At 38.7% G+C, this 24,621-nt stretch overlaps 1 protein-coding gene across 1 annotated transcript in view; it reads left to right on the forward strand.

The window, feature by feature from the left end:
• Positions 1 to 16,572, forward strand: part of PTPN5 (protein tyrosine phosphatase non-receptor type 5) — a gene marked incomplete at its 3' end in the record, with an annotated part of 56,161 nt that extends 39,589 nt beyond the window's left edge. Inside the window, exons 8-13 of the mRNA XM_084287156.1 lie at positions 1,965 to 2,044; positions 2,524 to 2,661; positions 6,049 to 6,159; positions 9,808 to 9,968; positions 13,154 to 13,267; positions 16,479 to 16,572. Of these exons, the coding sequence (XP_084143282.1) occupies positions 1,965 to 2,044; positions 2,524 to 2,661; positions 6,049 to 6,159; positions 9,808 to 9,968; positions 13,154 to 13,267; positions 16,479 to 16,572 (698 nt within the window). The remainder of the gene's footprint in view (positions 1 to 1,964; positions 2,045 to 2,523; positions 2,662 to 6,048; positions 6,160 to 9,807; positions 9,969 to 13,153; positions 13,268 to 16,478) is intronic.
• Between the last annotated feature and the right edge of the window lie 8,049 nt (positions 16,573 to 24,621).

Here is a 24,621-nt window from a genome sequence, read left to right on the forward strand (position 1 = left end):
TTAATAGATACAGTGTCTTCTTTAGCCTGGTCTATGCACTAGTTTTGTCCTGGAAGAACACTTTTTTGTTAAGAGTAGGATTTGATTTAACTTAAATGTTTCTGTCTTGAAAAAAATTGAAATTCATGCCACAAACTCTCATGATATTAAAACGTTATGATTTTTGAAAAGAATGAGTTATTCCTGTTTATGCGTTTCTAAGAGAGGCCGTTTAACTCAGTTACGCTTCCTTAAAACAGTACAAATTCTTCTATCAACAATGCATTAAGAAGCTTCTCTTCTATGAAATAAGATTAGAACTGCTCACTAACATACTACTGTAAAAACGTAAATACATTAACAGAAAAATCACAAGCCAAGTATCGTAATTTGGAGTTAAAGAATATTATAACATTTTAATATTTGTGGGCTCAGCAGTAATAGTCCACACTGAGAATTAACTCAAGTTCAACTGCAGCTGAATATCAAAAGGAACCTTTGCTTAGAAGTCTGTGGCACTTAACTTACTTGATAGAGTTCTTCAATCCAATTTGTTTGTCCCTAGAGATTCACTATGAGCTGGACAATATAGTATTATAGTATTATTGCTGTTCTGAGAAGGGGGAAATGATGTAATCATTACTCAAACTTGAGCAGGCTCCGTGGATGACTGCATAAAACCCAGACAAAAGGACCTTAGGCAAGGGGCCTCACTAACCAGTCCAGTAACATTTAAATAAACATCTGGCAAACAATGTCACCTTGTAGTGTAGCATTATCTCCTGTCTCATCATCTCCCCAGCACTAGGGAGATGAGCAAAGGAGAGCAGGAAGGAATTGTATTTCTGAGGAACTCGCTTGCTTCCATATTTCTGTTTTGCTAAACACCATCTCTGTTATTATCTTTGCTTTGTAGATCACATGATATTGTGACTTCATTATCACATAATAGATTATGTGAATTAGTTCTGTCTGAGGACAGTGTTTCATGCTGAGTCTGTTTATAGTACAGTAGGAACAGCTGTGTGTTTGGTCCTCTGTGCTTGATCCAATATCACACTGTGTTTGCATATTTATTATTTTGTTCTGGTTTCTGAACAGTCTCATTTTTTTTAATGAAGATGTTATCTGTGGTTTGTTTCTAATATTCCCCTGGTGATGCACTGTTAATGTTTGCTGAGGTCCTCTGTCAGAAGAATGTTTCTTGTGAATGATAAACTGGAGTACTGGTGATAATGGATGAATATGGGCCTGTGTAAGCTTGCATTAAAACAAGTAGAACAGCTCCCATTGACTTCAGTGGGAGCTAGACTGAGGTTCTCAGATGGAATCATGTTTTCATTTGTTGTCCTATTAAAACAAGAATAATGCTTCATAAACAGTCCCAAAGAGGAAGGGCCTCAAGTACTGAAATATCTTGTGCAAAAGGACTGTTTAATAACCTTCAATTTCTCCCCAGCCATTACGTTTGTTAATAGCACTTCTCAAACTTTAGCTTATTGCAAGACAAAATGGAGGAGAAAATACTCAGCTGGCTTGCCTGCATGCAAGAAATGTACGTTTATGATTTGGGAGAAAAAGCGTTTGCTGCCATTAGAATAATGTCTTACAAGCCAGGATGGATCTATTCACCCAACAGACTGAGAAACAATTTTCTGGAGCAGAAAAGTTGCTGCTTTCCCAGAGTTGCTCTGGGGCACTGACTGTAATAGGAAAAATTCAGCAGGCTTCAGAGTGAGTAAAACTATCAGAGGAAGCTAAATGACCCCAAGTACCCTTCACCTTTCTCTGTATTAACATTTTAGCATGGGATCTTTCCAAGACCACTGACATCTATTGGGATGGCTGGGATCTTTCCAAGGCCACTGACATCTATTGGGATGGCCATGAATGCATCTAAATGTCTCACTGTACAACCACTTGTGTCTCTCTTTCTCTCCTATCAGCAAATGATAAACTATTGCTTATTTCTTTACACATTTCAGATCCTCACAGCAGAGTGTGCCTTACCTCAGCTGATCAGGACGACCCCCTTAGCTCTTACATCAATGCTAACTACATCAGGGTAAGAGCTCAACATTCCTATATGTTTGCCTAGCCTCTATCAGCCACTGTTAATGTAAACAAATTTGCAACATCCACTGGCTTTTAAAGGCATCGTGGCTGATCTGATTGCTCTTCTCTCCTGCTTACATTAACTGAAAACTAAATCTCAAAGTGCAATTGCACTGATTCAAACCAGAGAAAAGCACACTTCTGCACTTCTTGATGCAAATTGCTTGTCAGTTGGCTGATTCCAGTCAGCACTGGAAAATAAGCCTCAAAAAGGTTTGTGACCTAGCTAGAGTCACCTTGAGGCTGTTGGACTCTCATTGCTGGAGTTATGAGACCATATTGTGCCTTTGCTCCATGTGCATATGTGCAGGAGAGGGGAGAAGAACTGATGCCACAGTGTCTTCATTCCAACCAGCTTTAAAAGACTGAACCTTCAAGGTTGTGGTGGGCATCCCTGTTAAAACTGTTCTCTTGTTGTTTTGTTGGCAGGGCTATGGAGGAGAGGAAAAGGTATATATTGCTACTCAGGGACCAATAGTTAATACTGTCAGTGATTTCTGGAGAATGGTGTGGCAGGAGCGTTCTCCCATCATTGTCATGATTACCAATATAGAAGAGATGAATGAGGTAATGGTGTTACATATAGTCTGTATTTTTATCTGTACTCTGGCAGATATTTTTGGCACAGATGCAAAGCCTGCAGAAATAAGTGAACAGAAGTTAGTTCTCTGGCCTAAACAATCAGAGCTAGAATTAAATCCTTCAGAGTTAGAGAAGAGGTGAGCTGCTTTTCTTTCAGTTCAATTTAGTGAAAGTCTTGTTTTGCTGTCTGACTTAGCCTACTGCTGGTTCTGCTATTTTTTTTGTCTCCCTGCTGACCTGAAGCTTTTCCAAACCCAGCTCTATTTGCAGACATGCTTTAAAGCTGTCTCCAAAGGAATCAGAAAGAATTGTATTCTAGCCCTATTTATTTTAGTCTTCAACAACATCAATGTTTTTCAATCTTGCATTTATTATAGTTCATTGTCTATAGCCACTTCTCTGAGAGGCTGTCCCTGATTTGTGAAAGATAGTTACAATAATCAACAACTAGAGCTGACTTGGGTATGGAGGCTCTTTTCCTCAAATATGTCCAGGAAATGCTGTTGAAATATTGAAATTAAGAAGCGGAAATTTTCTATTTACAACCTTCTGGAATTGGTACTTCTAGAAAGTAAATTGTTACAGTGTTTCTGGTAATCTGCCTAATGTTATTTTTGTTTGCAGTAATAAATACTGCTGCCCTGCAGCTGTTGATTACTAATTTACCTACTGCAAAATTTACCCCATAGCAGAGTTGCAAGAACCGTGTGCTTAGGCTTCAGTTTACAGGTCGGTAGCTGATCTTCTGTCACCTTTATTGGCAGCGTAGAATGTAGGAATATGGTCTGGGCATGTGTTGAGCTCTGCATCCCCCTTCACTTCTGGCAGCAAAGTATAGTAGAGAAATGGAAATGCTGTTTCTTATCTGCAGCAGCAATATTTGTCAAAGCTGGTCCCTGAAACTCAGTAGTTCAGCTGAGAGCGTTTCTTTTGGAGAAGACATTTCAGACACTTAAAAGACTGAGAATATAGTCATACAGATAGCCTGAAGTGCTAGCTGGAAGCTGAGTGCCCATAATTTTTGCATGTTCACAAACCTTTAGCTTTCCCCAGTTGTGAAGTAAATCATTTTAGACTGAATTTTAATGAAAAAAAAAAAATATATGGATAAGACAGATACAGAATTACCATGCTTTGCAACACAAAAAAATATGTAATTGCAGCTGGCTAGTTGGACACATGCTCACAGGGCACTGCTGATTTAAAAAAAAAAAAAAAAAAAAAAAAAAAAAAAAAAGTTAGCTGCTAATCTAAATGTTGTGTTTGTACTAACATTTTAAACTTATGTCCTCACATCCACTTCTATCTCAGGCAGCACTGAAAGAATAACTTGCTCATTGATCAGCGTTGGCAGGTTACGGTGAATAAGATGTTGAAATATTGTGACATAATGTACCCAAATCATTAAAGGACTTTGAGGTTTGAGAGAGAAAAAGAAGCAGAGGAAACATTGGTCCTGAATGATGTATTTGCTGAAAAGTTCTGCTATAGTTTTCATATAACAGGAATGTAAAATAACCTTTATATCTGAATTTTCTCTCATCCACACTGACAAAGTATTTCATCCATCATCTCAGTCTTGGAAAGGAGCACAGTGCAGTGGTGTTGCTCTATATGAGTGGAGCTAGCTACAGTCTCTGTATTATAACAGAACTGTTGATTTTTTTCTGATACCTTTTGTATCAAAAATTAAAAGTTGTCGGGAATCTCAGCCGTAAATACAGGGTAAGTCCTTCCACGTGGATGTCTCCTATATTCATTCCCTCTTTTCCATAATACATATTAATATATGAATAACAGGACTCCAGAATTATGTAGATTCAAAACCAAAACCTTTGTTCTGCCATGATGCTAGTAACAGAGGCTTTGTGTTCCTGCTCAATGCAACAACTTGGCTAATGTGCGTATGAAGAGCTCTGTATCTCAGCCCTCTGTCGCATCTAATCTGAACTGACAGACAGCCCACGGAAATGAGTGGGCAATCTTACTCCACTCCTTGAAGCAGAGCAACGTCTGTGCTATTGATAGATGCTAGCACACTTGACAATTTTTACAATGGATTCTGCAGTTTAAGAAGAGAGGAAGTAAAGATGAAATCTGCGTAAATAATTTTACAGAGACACAGTGGGCCACATTCCCAGTGGGTTATTAACTGATGCGCTATACAGATGGAACAGCACTGCTTCTCCTACACACAAATTTTGACTCAGTAGCTTTGCAGAATATTTTTCTGTTGTTAGTCTTTATCCTGAAATGGAATTACTCTTGGTGGGGGAGGGCAACACACACCTTTAACTCACTTCCTTCAAGACTGTGTGTTGCCATGTAGAAGAGAAAGCATGCAACCATCCTCTTTAACTGGGTCCATCCAGCAGCAGGTTCTCATTCTCTTAGGATAACAAGAGGTTGTTTCTTGCTTTAACACAGGGGAGTCTTTTTCTAAGAAACTGCTTTGTTCATGTCATTCCTTGTCCATGGACCTGTCCCTACACCGCATTGAAGTGCTTGTCTCTTCTTTTGCATATTGATTAGCTTAAAGAGCGATTGCATACGAAAAACACAATTGTTTTCAGTCCTTCCAGGACAAGAGTGGTTACAGATCCCCACCTACTTTTGCAGAGTATCAGTACCATGATGTAGATTTGCAAATGGACTGTGGTTTCAGCTTCTCTAATTGTCAGGTGATTCTGGCTGCAGCTCTGGTTGTGTTTTGGCAAAATCAAATGTAGCAGTCTGATAAATCCCATAGCTATTGCTTCCTTTTTGTTCCTCATCTTTGATGTAAGATCTTCAACATCCATTTAAAGTGGATTTTGGTACACAAGCTAATTCCCCAAACATCTCCAGTCATGTTCTTTTGTACAAAAACCTATGCAGGTAATAATCTTATATTCAGAGAGCAATGGCCCTTTACCAAAAGTAGAAAAAAATTATTTTGTATTTCCGTATCCATTTATACACACCACAGAAATAGCAGCAACTAGTCTACATTGTGCTAATCATTATTATATTAAGAAAATAATTAATCTGAACACACGGGCTATTAATAAACACAAGCACATTGCTGCTGGCCTTTCTAGTGAAACTTCAAAATGTGTATCAATTTCACAAAGTTAAATAAGGATGTGTGTATTTAAAAACAGTGGTTAGTCATTATTTGATTTGTGCATTTTTATCATGCAATCAAGCTGTTATGAATGCAGCAAAAATTGCCAGAAATGTGGTCCCTGTATAGAAATTGAAAATGTGTACTTATTATAGAAACAACCATCATTCATATTCATCTATGCATGCGCTAATCCAATTTCAGAGGAGTAAAAATGAACCTCCCTTGATGGCTGCCTGACTAGATGTATTTTATATTGCACACAGAAATGCACAGAATATTGGCCAGAGGAACAGGTCACCTACGAAGGAATAGAAATCACAGTTAACCAAGTCATACAAGCAGATGATTACCGTTTAAGGCTCATCACCCTAAAGGTAAATCATTCAAATGTACTTAAAATAGTTTTGCTACCTAAACCCTTAAACAGGCCTTCATAGAGAGCTGTGTAGAAATATTTGCACAGTAAATTACTGTACAAGTATCACTTTTAACTACTGCAGTTATTATTGCTCTGTCCAATTCACCAACATACAAATACCTCAATAATGTAAGCAATCCAAGATTTATACCATATGCGTACAATCTGAAAACTTCCAGGCCAACTTCAGCAGTACAGAGTTAACTCAGTGGAAGAAATCAGTGACTCATTCTGTGCCTGTGTCTTCTGTGTTGATCGATCTCTTCAGTTACCAGCAACAGGACCCAAGGAAATGGCATGAAGATGCACGTTTTTGATCTTTTGATTTTTTAGGAAAAAGCTCTTCACTGAGAGCGTGATCAGGCACTGCAACAGGCTCCCCAGGGGAGTGTTCATGGCATCAAGCCTGATGGAATTCAAGTAGCATTTGGACGATGCTCTCGGACATATGGTTTGATTTTTGGATGTTCTTGTGTAGAGCCAGGAGTCAGACTTGATGATCCTTGTTGTGTTGCTTCCAACTCAGGATATTCTATGACTGGTCACTTAGAGTGACGTGTTAGTTCAGTGATAGCATCTTACCAGCCTTTGCAAGTAATACTACAGACAGTGCTTGAGGAATAACCCTCTAAACACTGTGATGATATTCTGTAGAATTCAAAGGCTTCTGTATTCTTTGGGCCATAGACTTAGTCAAAGCATTACTGGTTGCTAATAGGAATCTTTTACTTGCATGGAGTTTTACATATTTTGTAATAGGAGGCACCTAGAAAACATTTAGATGGTATTTTTTGTCTATGTGTGAATATTATTAGAATGCTGTCAGACTGCTAGGTATCTCAAGTTGTTTATGCTTAAGATGACTGTTGTGCTACTAACAAGAAATGGAGAAGTTGAGAACTGACCAAAAGTCTTTTCATGGTTCTTGCCTGCCTTCAGTTTCTTGCAGTGGTTGGACTACTGGTCTGCTTGTCATAATAGTGGTGTGGTAGCACTCCTGGTGTTCACAAGACTGACTTGATTTTGAAGATGCTTTAAGGAATCATTCGCTCTAAGACATTAAAACTGCTGATGACCTTTATCAACACTTTTCACCACAGAATTCTCTCTGCTCATGTTTCTAAACATAGTATTTTTCCAGCTATTTGTCTAATTTTACATACCAGTAACCATTCTATCATCTTGTGGAAAGAGAGTTTAAAGGCAGATTTACTTAAGTACTTGGATGCTACTTAGTCTAAAATACCAGTCTTATTTTAAAACTGATCTCATTGCTAGGTTCCTGAATCTCAAGCTATATGCTTTAATAAGAACAATCTATTTACATAAACTTAATACGTATTTAATATACCAGATATACCCTTGACTTCAATATAACAACACAATTTCTTTCCAAGCTGAAAAAATCCTTCCTTTTATCCAACCACTTTCAAGTTTCTTCAGCCATATGCTAATAGGCAGAAAGCCAGTATGTGAAATTCCAGGTCTGGACTGAGTGTGGAAAGTCTGTCACTCACACTTTTTGTGAAAGCAGCAAGGAGAAAATCACATTCTCCAACAAGTGGGAAGAATATTTATAAGTGTACTGCAGACTTGCATTGACCTTAAATACTACCTATCCCAAACAATACAGTGCAGCAGCAAGAACAATATATAGCTTACTTCTTCTGGAATAATGATATCTCACATAATTGGTCACACTTTAGTTACAGTGACAAAACGATTTCCTCAATAAAAATCCTGCAATCTCTTCCAGAAGAGTTTCTTCAGAATTATCCCAAGTCTTCTCAGCCTCAAAGAAGCACCAGTGAAGAATATTTTTATTAAAGTCAAATCAAAAGTATACAAGGTTCTACAAGCAGAATCGTAGAACTGGTAACAGCATAGAGAAAACTAAAGATATCCAGTGTTCGTGCTTAGAAGTTTGGCTGTTTTCTGTTTTTGTCAGATGAGTGGTTTTATGTAGTGATTCATGTTTTTCTTCAGATGACTTTAATCTTTTACTTTTCTCTGAGTTTTATTGACAACATTTGAATTGCAATTTTCACGACCCACTTAAAAATACAGTGTTCATAACTTCTGTGGCTTACACATAGTCACATGTTGAAAGGCAACTGTGCATATCCATGTTTCAGAGCAGTGTTGAAATCTGATCTGGTTTACTGTCGTGAGCTCAAAGTGCTGTTCATGACAGTTAGTTATCCTCTCTTAACCAGAATATCTTCTGACAAGGGTAAATAACCTAGGGCCATGCTCTATGGTACAGTAGTACTATTCTTTTTCTCAGCTGAGCTAGATGTACCCTTCAGGTTCCCGTGACTGTGCACTTCAATGAGCACTTCAAACACAGAGTAAGCTGGAGCAACAACTAAATGAAGCCCAGCCTTCTTTTGTCCAGCTCTCTTGTTTCCTACCCCTGTTCCATCTCCCATGTCCAATACAAGCATTTGTGAGAATGTGCAGTAACTCAAAGAGGGGAAGCTGATCCATGTGAAAATTAATCCTATGAGAGAAAGAGAGAAGATTTAACTAGATGACTTCCACAGTCCAGTTTACAAGTGAAGCTACGAAAAGCTTTGCCAACCCAGGAGAATGGTGGAAGGTGGCAATCATGGAGGACTTCTAACATGCATCAGCTGATAGTCATAGGGACTTAACAGCCTCAGTGACAGAAACTATTCCTAGATTCTTGCATCTCTTTCTTTAGAAAGAATCAAATTTGTTCTTTTTTCCACCTTCATCTCTTGAACTCAGCCAGACGTGTTTAAGGAAAGGTGGTGGAAACTAACACCTCAGATCCTGGGCTTTGTGAAGCCATTTGCTTAGCCCTGTGCCAGCTGGCTTATGTAATGGCTGAAAGGGTAAGGCCAATTCCCTGAGCTCCATGTTATTGTTTGGCACCTTCAGGAATCAGGCATAAGGATGTCACTTTGAACACAAAATCAGAGGCACAGAGTGCTGCTTGGCACTCATAAAAGGTAAAGACACATTTGCTATATGCTGAGAGATAGAGGCAATCAGAATTTGTCTCATGAAAAGCCCTGGACTGCAACTAGATGCAATTCCCATCTTCCAGTGTCTCTGAATCTGTCACCACGTCTAAGAGAAGAGAAGTGACAGGAAACTGATAAGAGTCTGTCTGTCAGAAAAGAGAGAAAAATAAGCTCCCATCTCTATCCCTCATCTAGCTAGCTAGCTATCAAAGACAGAGATACGGCTCTTGGCTCTCTGTCTGTCAAATATATTATGAAAGCAATTATGTCACAAGTACAGCTCTGGCTATGCTGAATGAATCTGTCAAGAGGGGGCAGACTGTTTTGCACACAGCTCTTGGCACTAAAAGAGCAGAGTACTTTGGGGGTGAGGTGGGGAGGTTAGGTTTTTCTTCCTTTTTTTGAGGCAGTTTGCTGAAGTGCAGACTTGATCTTCGGAGTTCAGATTTGTGTTGCTATGCTCACCATTTGGTTCTCCTCTTTCTTTTACCACTGATTTGCTTACTGTGTTCCTAAAGGAAAGCCAGGTTTCAATGTGACTTTACAATTAAATTTAAAACAAACAAACAAACAAAAACCACTTTGTGATGTTTATCTTAACTGGGTTGCAGAAAGGAGAAGAAGTCAGAAACCTGAAACATTACTGGTACACATCTTGGCCAGACCAGAAGACACCAGATCAAGCTCCCCCTCTGTTACAGCTAGTGCTGGAAGTGGATGAGGTAATGCAGAGTACAGAAGAGAAGAATGCCCCAGTGATTGTTCACTGCAGGTAAATAAATGATGTATTCAACTTCGAAGGGCTTCTTTGCATACAGTGTCATACTGTCGTATTGGCCGTCAGTCAGACATGTAAGAGATCTGGTCCAACTGCTTTAAATATTCTTGGAGCTCCTAAACTCAAGTTTTCTCTTTCCACCTTTATCATGCACATAGTCTGAGCTGAACACAGAAGCTGTTGATGGCTCAGTTACAAGTAATAAGTCTCATTTCATTTGTCTTACCAGAAATATATGTCTTCAGTAACCTTAAAAGGGCCATTTTACCAAAATGAACACACTGAATGAAACTGAGTAGGAAGATATATGCAATCAGAAAAATAAGAACCCTTAACTACAATAATAATATGTTTTACCAATAAGAAGAACAGAAGTTCTGGAGAACAAAAGCAAGTCTTGTTTTGCTAGCGTTTAGAAAGGTTAAATGTGATTACTTGAAAACAACAAGTCAGTTCTCAAAACAATTATTCCAGGTAAATTGCAAAAAATGTGGTAAGTGATGCAGTAGTACTGCCAGGATAATTTTCCGTTATTTCAATAAAAATATGTACTTCGGGGATTTCTGTAAGGAATTTCACCTAGTTTTGCATAGTTTTTTTTAGGAAATGACAGATGGTTGTTAATCAAAAGCCATAGTAAATGAGATATCATATAACAGGAGTGTCGTTTTTTTTTTTAAAGAGGCTGGCATGAATGGTTCATGTGCCAGTGTTGCCAAAGATCCACCTATAAGCAAATAGAGAGTAATCATTAATAGAATAGTCATAATCAGATCTCTTCAGGTTTATCTTGATTGTTTGATTTATTTACTTAGAACATGCATTTTAATGTAGCTACTGACAAGATCCTATGTCCAGGAAAAAAATGGATATCATGCTTAGGGCTATGATCTCCTGGAAAGCAGGTGTCTCAAAAAATAACATGGACATTGTATTGGTTGTATATGAGCTCCCTGTATAACGCTGAAGATGAGAGGTTAAATGCAGTTCCAAATCCAGAAAAGGAAATTAAATATGAAATGCAGAGTTGTCATTCCTTCTGTATGCAGAATGGGTAAATAATTAAAGTCTTATGTCCACTTTTCTGCCTCTGTTTTGGAATGGATTTTGAGAAATAGGGGAGAGTTCAGAGAAAAATAATGAATGGTTTGTAACAAGATCCCCTTTACCCTTGATATCTGTATTTCTCAAAAATCCCATTGAGAAAGCATGGTGTTTGCTGCAGGTGAAGATTCTGACCACTGTGTCACTTGTGCTTTGCATATTTGCCTTGTCTTCTTGTATGGTGTCATGTCCTTGATCTGGATATAATTTGGAGGCAATTAGGGCATTTTTATTTAAAAACAAAAAACAACAACAACCAAACCTAAGAGACACTAGGAGGCATGGCAATAGGGTTATGAAGTATTTTATGTGATAGGTGGGGACCAGAGCCCTTTCAGATTATTCTCAGTTGCAGTCATTTTATCCAAAGAAGGAATTTAAACTGATGCCTCTAATTGAGAGTGGTGTGTGCAGCAAGCCATTAGTCAAGGCCTGACTTATGCAGGGTACTTGCATCTCCTTTGGCCTCTGTGGGAGGTCCTCAGTAGATCATAATCTGGTGGGTTTGGCCTTCAGTGATGTAAAGTAACCCACCTTGAAGAAAAAAATAAGTACAAGCCTAATCATGAAGCTATTCTTAAAAGCAATGTGAAGTTAAAGGAGGCTAGCAGTCTTGGTAAGGTCCTGTGGATAGTGTGGCAGTCTTAAAAGGATTATGACTTTTTTTCAGCCACTGAGGGACTTGCAGCTTGGCCTGGGATAAGTATTCTCTTGGTGCTGTTTGTCTTTGAAAATGTCGCACCCTCCCTTTGCACAATAATGAGATTTATGGATGGGAAGCAGCATACAAGAGATGTGTACAGTAGCCTATTTGATTATGGTATCAAATGTAAGGTGAGGGGCTTTTTTTTTTTTTTTTTTAATCTCTTGATGTGCATCCATATGCATCAAAGAATATTTTGAAACTCTGAAATGTCTGAAGTATTGATAAACAAACTAGAAGATAAATTGAGACATGAGGCACAGAGTTATAGGGACAAGGAAAAAGAAGTCAGGTAGGTACCTTCATCACAGTTATTTGACTATAAGACTGGGATTAGCTCTTAGGGAGTAAGATGGCCCACCAAACTTCCATTGAATTGCCTCAATCATTCTGTAATACAAGTTAAAACAATTACAATGTAGCTGTTGTAGCTGTTGCTAATGCAGTTTCCATAACAAGCATAAATACTGAATTAAAAAAAAAATATATATATATACAATCAAAGAAAAACACTATTAGGAGTCAATCAGCAGCAGCTATCTGCAGACTCCATTATTGCTGGTACATTTGTTGCCAGTGTTTTTGTGTTATGACTTTAACACGATTTAAATGGAAGCAGGATTTCTTACAGTTGTGTCAGGTAATTATTCCTGAGGATGCTCACTTAATTATTTAACATATAAGAAGGGCTGTCAGCTTTTGCTGCATTGTTTTTTATAAGGTGATAAGAATTCACAGCTTCAGTAGCACTGTACCTTTGAGAATAAAATCAATTCTGGTCATTAAGCAAGGACTGAGTTGGATACAAAGATATTCAGGAAAGGTGAAGCTTCTTTAATAGTGAATTTGTTGTATCCTACTCTAATTCAGAGAACTAATAGATTGCAGAACTGATAACAAATGGCACCATACTTATCATATTGCTGTTAGCTAAATTGAATTACTAAAGCAAGGGGGCTTTTTCACTGTACCTATGAATGAAAAATAGCTTTCAAAGAAGCTGTAAGGATTAAGAATCTTAAAGCAAAGGCTGCCCTCAAAGCAAGGGTTGATCTCAAAGCAAGTCTAACCAAGAAATACTATTTATATTCTTAGTTTGACAAATTCAATGACATATTAGGTAAGACAGTATGTGGTAGTCTATTTTTTGGCACTATATGTGAAATAATCATGCTTTTAATGCAAACAGCTCATGCTGAATCATGTTGTCCTGTTGAAGCCATTCATATTCACAAGCACCCACTTGGCAGAGGTTGGAGGGAGGAAAGGAATAATGGGGTTTGACTGATGGTTTTCCTGTTAAATGGGTGCAATGAAGTTCCAAAGCCCTTCTAACTTGTTCACTGCTTCTCTCTCCTTTTCCCTCCCTTAGTGCAGGCATCGGGAGGACAGGCTGCTTTATTGCAACTAGTGTCTGTTGTAAACAGCTGAAGAGTGAGGGCATAGTTGACATATTGCGAACAGCCTGCCAGTTACGGTTAGACAGGTAAGAAAACCTGTTTCTTTTCCAGAAAAAAAAGAAAAAGAAAATTGGTAACCTTTCCCTTTACCTAAGGAGAACAAAACAGAAAGAGGGAGAACATTCCTGGAACAAAGGTGTCCTGTTCTAAGCAGTTCTGTCTTGCCTTTTGTATGAGAGCAGTAAATTTTAACAAACATCCCTAGCTAGGTTCATAGCTGGTATCCAAATCTGTGCAGCTGTGCAGGCTTGGAATGACCTTCCACCAGCAGAGGAGCTGGATCAAAGTTGCACTTGTTTCAGAACTGTAGATCAGCTCTTTGCTCCCAGAAGGAAAATTGGCCTCATGTACTTGGAGCTGTGAGCACTGTTGGGAGGGCACTGCTGCTTGGGACCTTGTGGGGAGGGGGCAAGCATGCACAGGCTGAAGTGTTTGCAGACATATGAAAGGAGCTGTGAAAATCTCCAGAAATTCAATGGTTTCCAGTTAAGTATTTCTTAACACACCACCTTGAGTTTGATTATGAAGTAAACAGACTTGAATTTTGCACCAGAGATGTTATTTTTCCTCTCCCACTGGTTTCAAGTGCCATCAAAACATGTCTCAGTGCTCTCTCTAATGATAATGATAAATGTAGTCGGGGGAAGAGATGTCACGAAAAACATACCAAAGATTTTTCTGAGGAAAAAAACCTCAACCCCACGCTGAACTTTATTTCAGAGGAGAAATTATGCTCAGTGGGAGGCAGAAAATGAAATGCTTGCTACCCTGCTGAGGCTCTGATAGACAGGGACCTGCAGGGGCTTGGAGATTTGGCTATTTCAATGGATTTCAGGCCAAACAAGGAAAGGCCTCTTAAGGAAAAAGAAAACCAAAATATGAATAGTGAGTGCTGGTTATCCATGGCCCAGTGAAGTATCTGGCTGGATCTGATATATCTTGTGTCCATGACTAGTATAACACGGGAAAATAGCCACGCGAATGATGGTCAAAGACACCTGTTTACGAACATAGTTGGCACAGAAAACGGATTAAAAATACTTGCTTTGCTGGGAGAGGGCAACTGACAGTCATTTGTAGAGGCAGGAGAAGGGAGGATGCAACAGAGCAAAAGCAAGCCTTCAGGGGCCACTGTTGCTGCTGCATACCTCTTGTTAGTGGGGTGGGATATGAAAAAGCCATTTAATCTCATGGGAGGAAATACTCAAGATGGAAAGCAGTCAAATCACCACCTTGCTGTAGGGAAACATGGTTTCTTCAAGGAGTGAAAAATCCCTTCATTCCTTCACTGATTCCCTTTGCAAAAAAACTGTGCTTTGGGCTTTGCACTGCTGGCCAACAGTTGGTCCTAACATAACACGGTATGACTAAGGAGAGGAAGTGATCATTCCTGCATCCTTCCTGCAGTGCTGAGACACATTTGCTGTCCTTCCCCAGAATGCAACTCAAATTTGAAAGGTTCCTGTGGCAAGCAGGGGTGAAAGAGTAATATCTCTGTTCTGTGCCAAAGCCTGGACTGCAAGCACATGCTGTGGTATGCATGTGCGGGAAGGGGAGGAAGCTACTGCAAAACAGGGAACGAGATAAAATGGAAAATCACTTCCTGTGGTCTGAAACTTGATGGCCACCCTAGTGCTTCTGTTGCTACAACTTCAGGGTCCAACCTTGCTGTTAATGGGGAGCAGTTACCAGATATGACTCAAATTCCTTGTGTGTCATGGACTGACATAAATATATTTCAGTGCTGTGCATGGCACAGAAGGACTCAAATTAACCATGAGCCTGTGTTAAATAGAGCAGATGGAGAAGAGATGCTCAGCTAGGAAATAGTTTCTTTAAAAGCACACTGTTTCCCACCCTTTGCTCATTGATGAGAGGTTGAAGCATGGTTCCTGTTCATTGTTAAGAGTGTGTTTCAAGCATTCTGTTAGCAAAGTAACTGCAAGAGGCTGAAGAAGGAGGTTGTCTTGAACCTTCGTTTACCTTCTGGTAGCATTACTGTGTGATCCACAATTGTTAAGCTGGGCCCCAGAGAAGAGGGCAGTTCCTGAGGGTGGTGCTACCAGTCTGCTGCCTGTTTGGCTCAGAGGAAGCAACTTTCCATTAATTTCCTCTGATTTCTGAAGGAAAGCATCACATGTTCTCTTTCTCAAGCTGACACAGTCTGGTTGGCACTGGCCACCCCCAGGCTCCCATGTTCCTCAACACCACTTGTTTTAAATTCCTTTTGGCAACACATTCCCTGGATCCATGCGCCAGCACTAGTGCTGGCACAATTTTGTATAAACCTGTGAATTTGAACTACAGGTTTTAATTATTTTCATAATGAATTATGAAGAGATCATATCACTGTTATGAGGTACTCTTAGCAAAATGTAAGGTGTTTTTCTTTTTCATTCATTTTTGTCTCCCACTGTAGTATTTGGGTTCATTAATATGGTACTTATAGAAATGCACAGAGAAGCAAATTGTGCTTCTGCTCCTGCTTGCATTTCCTTTCAGATTTGCAGGTTTAAAGAGAACAGTAAAAGCTGAACCAAAACACATTTCTGCTCTTGGAGTCTCTTACTAGTCAAGGTGTGTTGGCAGTCAATTCAGGTAATAGTTAGAGTTGTCCTTTGTAAAAATTACAGTGTCTGTTCCTGAATCCTGCTCTCAATCATCTGGTTAGCTGGTGATCTTACCCCCCCAAAAAACACAGTCTGGGACAGCACAAAGATATTGCAGACTGGGAAAGTAGGGTGCTGCATCAATTCTCTGGGCTAGCCTGGCTCTCTGTAGTCCTGAATTTGTTCCTGAATTCAGTCCCTAGTGCAACTGTGAAGTCTTAAATGAGCTAATTCACCTCTTTATATTCCCCCATCTCATATCTGTCAGTGTAGAGCTTTGAGGTATGGGTTGCTTTTTGCCACATTTAAAATGGTGCTTAGAATACAGGTGCTACAGCCAGATATATATATGCAAATGATGATGGCATTGTCTTACTGGATTCAGGCCTCTGCTATCCTGTTCTGACTTGTTTCTGTTCCTTGGTTAGCAGAGACTTTCAGAACAGAGCTCGAGGTTGGACTGCAAGCTGGTTACAATCAATGGGTGCTTTCTCACTCCTTTCAGGAAATGTTGGAATAAATCTTTTGTGTGTAACACCAGCTTCATGCTAGCTGTGCCATTTCCTAGTATGTTATTTGCATGTAATAAGGCTACTGTTTCCCTCCCCTTTTTTTCTTTCCTTTTCAGGGGAGGAATGATCCAGACTTGTGAACAGTATCAATTTGTCCATCATGTCATGAGCTTGTACGGAAAACAGCTTTCTAGAGCAGCAGAAGAATAAGTGTTCATGATATTCCTAAAGGCTAAAACCAAGAGAACTTTTGACTGCATTCAGATATATTTCAGATCTGATAAGAGATGCATGGTAACCTGGCTGTCTTAGCTGGAGAGAAAGATATATTATTTTACTTTGATATTGCTTTTATGCTCTTGTTTGCATTGACATTTAAGAGCTGAGGTACGCCTTGTCTTAAACATATGTGACAGGACATTATCTTCACCAAAAAAGGCTTATTTATACTGTAAATAAGGATAGTAGCTTCATTTGTTACAAAATCAAAAAGAAAAAAAAACTCTTCAGTTTGCTATTTTTAAAAGATAATTGCTATTATATCCAAATACAGTGTGAAACTTTTTGAATTGTCATGCTGAAATGTGACGTATGTTGACTAAGCTTGAAAGTAAATTTTTGCCTCTTTCTGATTGTTTTTACATATAAAATTACCGAATACTGTGTATATCGTAAACCTTCTGAGCCTCTGCATTGAAAGATTCAAGTAGATTCATGTTGAAATGTTTCACACGTCATGTTTGCTTTTTTTTTTTTTTTTTTTTGTTGTTTGTTGTTTTTTTTTTTTTTAAAGCAGTCCCCACCAGCGTTATCAGAACTAAAGGGAAAAATATGATTTCATTGATGTGAGTGAAATTCTTGCCTCCAGTTCCTACCAGCAACATACCTTGGTATCCTTACAGCTGGGTGAATCTGAGATTGATAGTGGAGAAGTTAATCTGAATTCTTCATATTTTACATTTCCTTTGTCAATATTTTGGCATCTCAACATGGAGCCAGATTTTACTTTTGCAAGTATTTTCTCTTTTTGCATATTGAAATCATAATCCCAATACAACTTCCCCAGAAATTTGAGGAATTTAAGGTGAGGAATTATTATTCTTTTAATTCAGTTCATCTTTATCAAAAAATGAATAACAGAAACACTTGTGTTCTGAATTTAAACCTGTTTCAATGCTTTGAGAGTAACTGAGTGCCCAGTGCTCATTAAAACTAGTATGACTAGAAATGTAAATCTTGCAGGCAGCTTTAAAAAAAAAAAAAAAAAAAAAAAGTCTAAATCTGTTAGCTGTTCTTTGATACGTTTCCCCTCAAACCCAATTGAGACAATTGTTAGCCCATTATAATCACTAGTCCAGGCAACAGCATTTCCTTTAAAATAATAGACTACTGACAGACTTTTGTTTTTAGCCCTCAGTCTGGCTATGCAGGCTTAAGTTTGTGTTTAATGCTTAGAGATAAGCACGTGTTTCAGTGCTCTGATGAGCAGAGAAAAAAGGAGGTACGTAGGACTATTTACATGAAAGATGAGTGTTTTGTGAATAGAAGCTGTAATCATCTACTGCAAATAATTTGCTTCTCTATTTGTGACAATAACCAAAACCCACTGCTTTTGTTAGTGCAGGAGATTCTCTGAACTTACTGCACTTCGTTATCAGGAGAAGGGAAAGCAGCTCTCAGAACAGTAAGGGCTGATCCTGCTCTCACTGAGGTTTTGCCATTGACATCAGCAGGTGCAGGGTAGGGCCAGAAATGTTATGCCTACAACTTCATCACTGTGCAGAAAGCTTCCCAGTATTTCAGTACACATCCTTTATGTTTATTCTGTATCCATGAACCTGTAAAAATCCTGTCAGCAGGGTTTGCATGAATGTGTGGCAAAATGTGTTATCTTTAAACCACTTGATTTTATTGCTGTATTTAAAATATTTCCTTCAGTGAGAAGCTAGCAGGAAGAACTGGCATTCTTTTTAAAAATACTGGCGGTAGTCATTAAATAGAGCAATAAACTTAAGCTTTTGAGCATAACATGACTGTTAGTTTTATGTAAACCTTGCTAGCTATGTTCTTCCCATTGCTACTGATTCTTTCAAAAGGGTAACGCTATTTTGTCTGAGCACTCCTTAGAAATAACAAAAGCACCACTGATGTTCTGAATGGCATTGTAAGTGGAATTCCCTATAATGTTTTTAGCTGTTCAGTGCCCTTCAGTGTCAAAATTGACTCAGTGAATAAAATGACTTGTTCTGTCATCAGCTTGCTGTGTATCTAATAAAGAATATTTGTTGATGATGGGTAGGATTGTGCATGTAGGAGAGAAGTCGACTGTATAAGCTGCCTTCTGTACAAGGAAACTTTCTAGAGGAGAATTGCTTTATGGCAAACAAGGTACAAAGGGCTCTTAGCATACTGACAAGGTCCATATGCAGATCTTCAGCAGGCACTAGTTAGCAGTGTGGTTTGTTGACTTGAACAGAAACAATTTTTACTGGTGAATGAAATCTAACCTGCTGTCCGCTCCTATTCTTCATATGTGGAGTGTCCTGAGAGTGTGGCCATGGGTAAAGTCTGGCTGTTTTGCATCAATTCACTAGTATAAAGCAAGTGTCAGCCTACTTCCCCTCTCTGGTTATGAGGACTGCCCTCCTGCCATCTCACACCAGGCAAGAGCATGCTGCTTAGTCAAGATCAAAATATTCAAATGCCTCTTAAGTGTTATTTTGTCTAACAATCAGAGCTAATCCTCCTATTTATACTTCAGCCTTACCATAATTAACATTTCTTTTTTAAAAAAATAAATAAATAAAAAGGGGGGAGGGGGGTCTGAAGGACCTTGTATTAGCTGCTCTGGTCTCTTCAGATGGCAGAGGTAGTCTTAAGTGTTCAGGATTAGCAGAAAGGATCTCTGACCATGCAGAAGCACTTGAGGTGAGTGGAGCTGCTGTTTCTGCTACTTAGAAGGTTTGAAACTGAGCTGACAATAGGGACTAAGCCAAACTGTGCATCTCACTAGGCTTCGATTTTTACTAGGCACTGTAAGAAAAAATTCTAGCATACTTTATGCTCCCAAGCCTATTTATACCTGAAACTGCAGTATTAACACCTACAAACAACACAGTTGTTCCTCAAAGGGATGAATTCCTCTCCTTGGATATGTTAGCATGTAATAACCTGAGCTAATTTTATTTAGAACTGGCTGTGATGTCTTCCCTGTCAGTTTCATAAACTTTTTTCACACTAAGTGTGAAAAGACTAAGGCAGAGCCTAGATCAATTCCTTGTTTGTTCATCGGTCACTGGCCATCATGCTTATGCAGTTATCATTTGTTTCGCTTGTGGTAACAGTAATGACACTTTCTGTCCTTTTGTAGGTCTTCTGAGATCTGCAGACACACAGGATTACATAAAAACAAAGACTTACATAGCATGAGGGAGCATGAGCTGTCCCCAGGTAAAGCATGACTGACTCTCTCAAGGGTCATGATAAGTTACTTTGGTCAAATTACTTTGAAATATCAGCTATCTACTATGTACAATAGTGTCACACTTGCACAACTTTCAAAAGCTGCTAACAATTTTGGATGTTTCCTCAGTAAGTACACTATTTAGGAAAATCTTAATGTATGAGTTTGTAGTAACAAAAGGACTCAAGATCAAAAAGATCATGAAACAGAATCTTGGTTCCCTTCATTTCCCTGCTGTCTCTGCAGTGGAGGAACTGTGTAGATTGCACAGTAAGGTGGTCTTAAAATCATTTGGTGAGTTGGTAAGTTTTAGAAGTGGATCTGAAGTATGACTTCAATTTGTTCTTACCCTGCAAATCATTTTAAAGGGAAAAGGTAATTTTACAAATTGCTAATAATAAATGTCTCTTTCTAATTTTGACATAAAACATGTTTTGTGCATCTGCTAAAGAGGGAAAAATTGTTTTCTGAGATAAGTAGGGGATAACCTTATTTCTTCTGCTGAGGCAGTAGACTTGTATTGGCTGATGTCTGTGAGAGTGACGATTAACATAAGATAACATAGGGCAGCTCGGAATTCCTGCAGGAAAAAAATGACTCCATTCAAAAGCACAAAAGGAATATATGACTGAAAGCAGCATTTGCAGCTCTGTTTATAAGGAACAAACATTCAAAGAACTGCATGCTCTAGAAAATTGGTATCTAAAAGTAAGTTTCACATATTCACAAAGAGGTGAATTCCTTCTATTGCAGGCAAGGAAAGAGAAGAGTCCACTCTCCTCTGAGTACTGATACACAGATCAGGCTCCAGCACTTGAATACATCTGAAGCCACATTCTCATGGCATAGCATGAACCTTCACAGAAGGGAGTACAATTAACTTCAATACAGAAGATCTTCCCAGGCTTTGTGCTTCATGTAATTCCAAGTAGGGCAGCAAGCAAGATTTATTCAGTTGATAGCAAAGCTGAACACAGAGGCTAAACAATTTACTCAGAATTAAAAGTCTTACTGGCATCACAGCTGGCAGTATGGTTCACAGCATCTAAGAGGATAAAGTTGGCAAAGGACTCAGGTATTGTAATTCCTGCCCCTCATTTCTCTTTCATCACTGGACCATGCTTCTCAAATTCCATGTTTCATATCTCTTGTTTCTCTTATCTGCTTGTTGCTCCTTAGGCTTGAAATACAGTAAAAATAATAATAAAAATAGTAATTATTTTTATTAGGAAAAATAAATAACTCACTGTGTTGCACTAGTTTTAATCCAAAGTGCTGATAGCTAGTGTCTTCCAGGGACCATCTCTTCCCTTGGAGAGAGCCTGTGTTGCCAGACACCCTTCAGAGGGCCTCAGAGGACCTCTTCTGCCTACCTTTTGATCTCAATACATCTCAGAATTTTGGGGACAAAAATATCTGCAGTACCGTGCATCTTTAGACTAAAAACATTTCTCCTTTGGGAAATGATGCCTGAGACAAATTTTTGCTATGTATGGCCTTAACTCCTCTAGTCCCATAAGCAGCTACAATGTGTCTTCTTTTCTCTGCAAAGGCAATGCTTCTCCCCAGGGATCAGAGGGAAAAAAATCTGCATAGATCCTTTTGGTCCAATCTTTCTCCTTTGCATGCTTATTTAGCCTGTTTGCCTCTGAAGTGGACATAAGGAAAATTTCAGGATTTAAGTCAAAGCTAATAAGGTACTACAGAACAATAGAAACCTCCTCTCTTAACAGATAACTTTGATTCATTTTGTCTCAGAAGAAGGAAAAATGGGTGTGATTGGTTTTTACTACATCCACTGTTATTATCTTCGTACTTAGGCTGGTGTGAGGAATAATGCAGAGCAGACACCCAGCCATCACAAAGGTCAGGATAATAACTCTTCATTAGAGAATCCGTCACTCCCTTCTCTAGGCCTACGCCTGGCAGTGTGGCCAGACTTAATGATCCAAAGTGAAAGATCTTCTCATTCATATACATTAGCTTTTTCCTACAGCACTATGCACGCATGTGTATGCATACGCACATGCCCACTCAGTGCGCCACAGTAGCTGGCATAAGAACAGAAGGATGAGGGAGGACTCGTGAGCACTGTGAAATGAGCATGGAAATGGACTGCCTGGTTTTTGAGTCTGTTTGGAATAGTGGGTGGAATTGGATTGGGTTGGTAGTGCTTTGTTTTTGTTGGGGAAAATGCGACTCTCAGGCCAGAAAACAGGTTTCTCTGTATCTAATTTGAGCTCTTGTTTCTCAATTAGAACATTGAAGGGGTAAATGCAAGTCAGTTCCTTGACAGATTTATTAGACAAGCAATAAATAATACCTGATCCACTTTACAGCATGACCAATCCTATTTCCACACTATTCTGATTTGATGAATGTATCTGTGTTAATAACACTAACTTCTAGAGAAGAAAGCACAGAGCCTCTGTCACTCTGGAATCCTTCTTTAGCCTGTGAACTACAGCATGCAGTTACTTTTGGTGTCTATATACAATATTTTTAGCTCACTGAAAAAGCTGACAATGTTTTAGCCTCTGCACTATTTTTTTTTTAATTGATTCTTGTTAATTTTATTTTTGCCTTCCCCTTTCTTTCTGAGACAGGTAGAAATCATCTGAAATCATCAGTAAAAGTGGTATATTTCCTGGAGAATTGCCATTGCTTTGTGTGGCGTTTACACTTAAAATTACTTCTGTCAGCCTCTGGAAGTTGGCTAGCAAACATTCTTTGGTGTTTCAAGTTCCTGTGTGTTGCAAAATGTAAGTGGAAGGTGCTTCCTGCACTAGACTCCCTTCTCATTTGAATTTAGCATAAATACAGAATAGATAACAGTAGTCTGTTCTAAGCAGAAATCAATTGCAGCCACTGAAGAGAAGCAGTTTATTGCCACTAGTTCACCCTCATTTACAAACAAGATATGTAGTTTGTGTACTTCAGAATGGATAGACCTGTATCCATGTAAAGAGGCCTCTTGTACTTGCAGTATTTCACTGCTGCTGCTGTTAACACTAATAATGTAAAAGAGAGAAATACACAGGCTGTGACCTGTAATTCATTCTCTTGAGAACTACCCTAGTGTTTGGGAATTGAAGTCCTTCTCCATACAAAGAAGGGTGACAATCTCAGACTTATTACATGTGAACAAGAACTGTTCAAAGAATATCTTCTGTAATCTAAAGTTATAAAATGGTTTTCCAAAGAGATCGGTCCCTGTCTGATTATCTGAACAAACTGGTTGGACTCAGAAATGGTGGATACTGCTGCCTGTAGAACTTAAAAATAAACAAAGCCAAAGGCTGCCCAGCTCACTAGGTTGTGAAGCAAGCATTGAGGACTGACTTAACTGCCAAAGCAGAATTTGTTGAATGCTGTAATGTTTGAAACCTGACCCTACGTGTTTTCTTTTTAACGTGAAAAACAAGGGTGGTAAATTGTTTAATAGTCTGCCTTTGATCAGAGTTCTAAAATGGTGTTATAAATGATTACAACAAAATGTGGGATTGGGGAGGTGATGTTTATTTTTAAATAAAGAAGGTATACCTTTAACTTATCAAAGATATGCTCATTTTAGCCTCATACTTGAAGTTTCATTGTCCTGTTATTTTGAGAATGAGAAACTGCTGGAGTCAGTGTAACAGATGCAACAGCATAGCCTGTAAGAGGCTAGTAAGTATTTAGTTTGAATGGATCAAAAGCCATATTTGTCCAGTGTGGAGAGGGACCCAGGCACCTTCCGAAGACTGGAACAGCCTACAGGACTTCATATAAGCCAAGGGATGCAGAAGGGTCAGTAATGGTCTGAAATCTCCATTCTCTTGGTAGGTATAATCAGGACATTAGCTGCTGGGGGGAAAAAAAAAAAAAAAAAGGTAAAATGTATGGCAGCAGATGTCTATCAGGAATGTCCTAGTACTCTGTATTTTGTGGCTGTACGCAGGCAAAGTGGAAAATGGTTGTGCGAGGTGAATGGCTTTAGTTTCATGTCTGTGTTGCTTTTCTCTTTGCTTTCCATGAAAGGAACAGTATGAAATGCCACTCTGAAGTATCACTCCTTGAGACTCTTAAAAACAAGGTTAAAAGAGCTGTGCAAAGTATGGTGTAGGGAAAGCTGGGTTACTTGTCCAACTCTTTTCTGTAACAGAATCTAAAATGAACGTTTACTCACACCAAGTCTTTGTTTTGTATAGTGCAATGGTACCACCTAGTCGTTTCTCAAGATGTGGTTTGGCTTGCAAATGGATACTGATTCTGTTAGTAGAAGCCATACAATAAAATAGCAATGCTGTATGGTGATGGGTGAAGTTAATGTCTCTGCAGAGTACCTATCAGTTGATTCATGGTACACCTGTGTTCTTAAGCATGGAGGGTTGTCTGTGTTTGTTTTTTTTTTTTTTTTTTTTTTTTTTTTTTTTTTTTTTTTTTTTTTTCTTGTCCACAGTCAAGACATGGGCTAGTTGAGTCAAAGTGGTGGGCAGTAACAGACAATGACATATCCTTCAAGTGCAACTTTTTGGTCTCTGGAAGTCAGTTAGTCTTATTAAGAAACAAGGAATCTTGTAGCCTCACAAGTCTTCAAAAGCTTGCTCTTTCTTACTAAATTTACTGTTAAGGGTAATTTTTCTAACAGAGCGCTTGCTGTCTAGAAAGTAGCCAGAGTGAACAATAACAAAAGGTTAGGCCCAGCAGAAAAAAAAATAAAAATTGTTTCTTACCAGTCATTTGTACTCCACAGATGGCACAAGCTGCTGGATCTTAACCTGTACCACTTTCATGTTAAGAAAATCTGTGATCAA

This window comes from Netta rufina (genome assembly GCF_964035555.1).
Source record: "Netta rufina genome assembly, chromosome: 5".
NCBI classification, from domain to species: domain Eukaryota; kingdom Metazoa; phylum Chordata; class Aves; order Anseriformes; family Anatidae; genus Netta; species Netta rufina.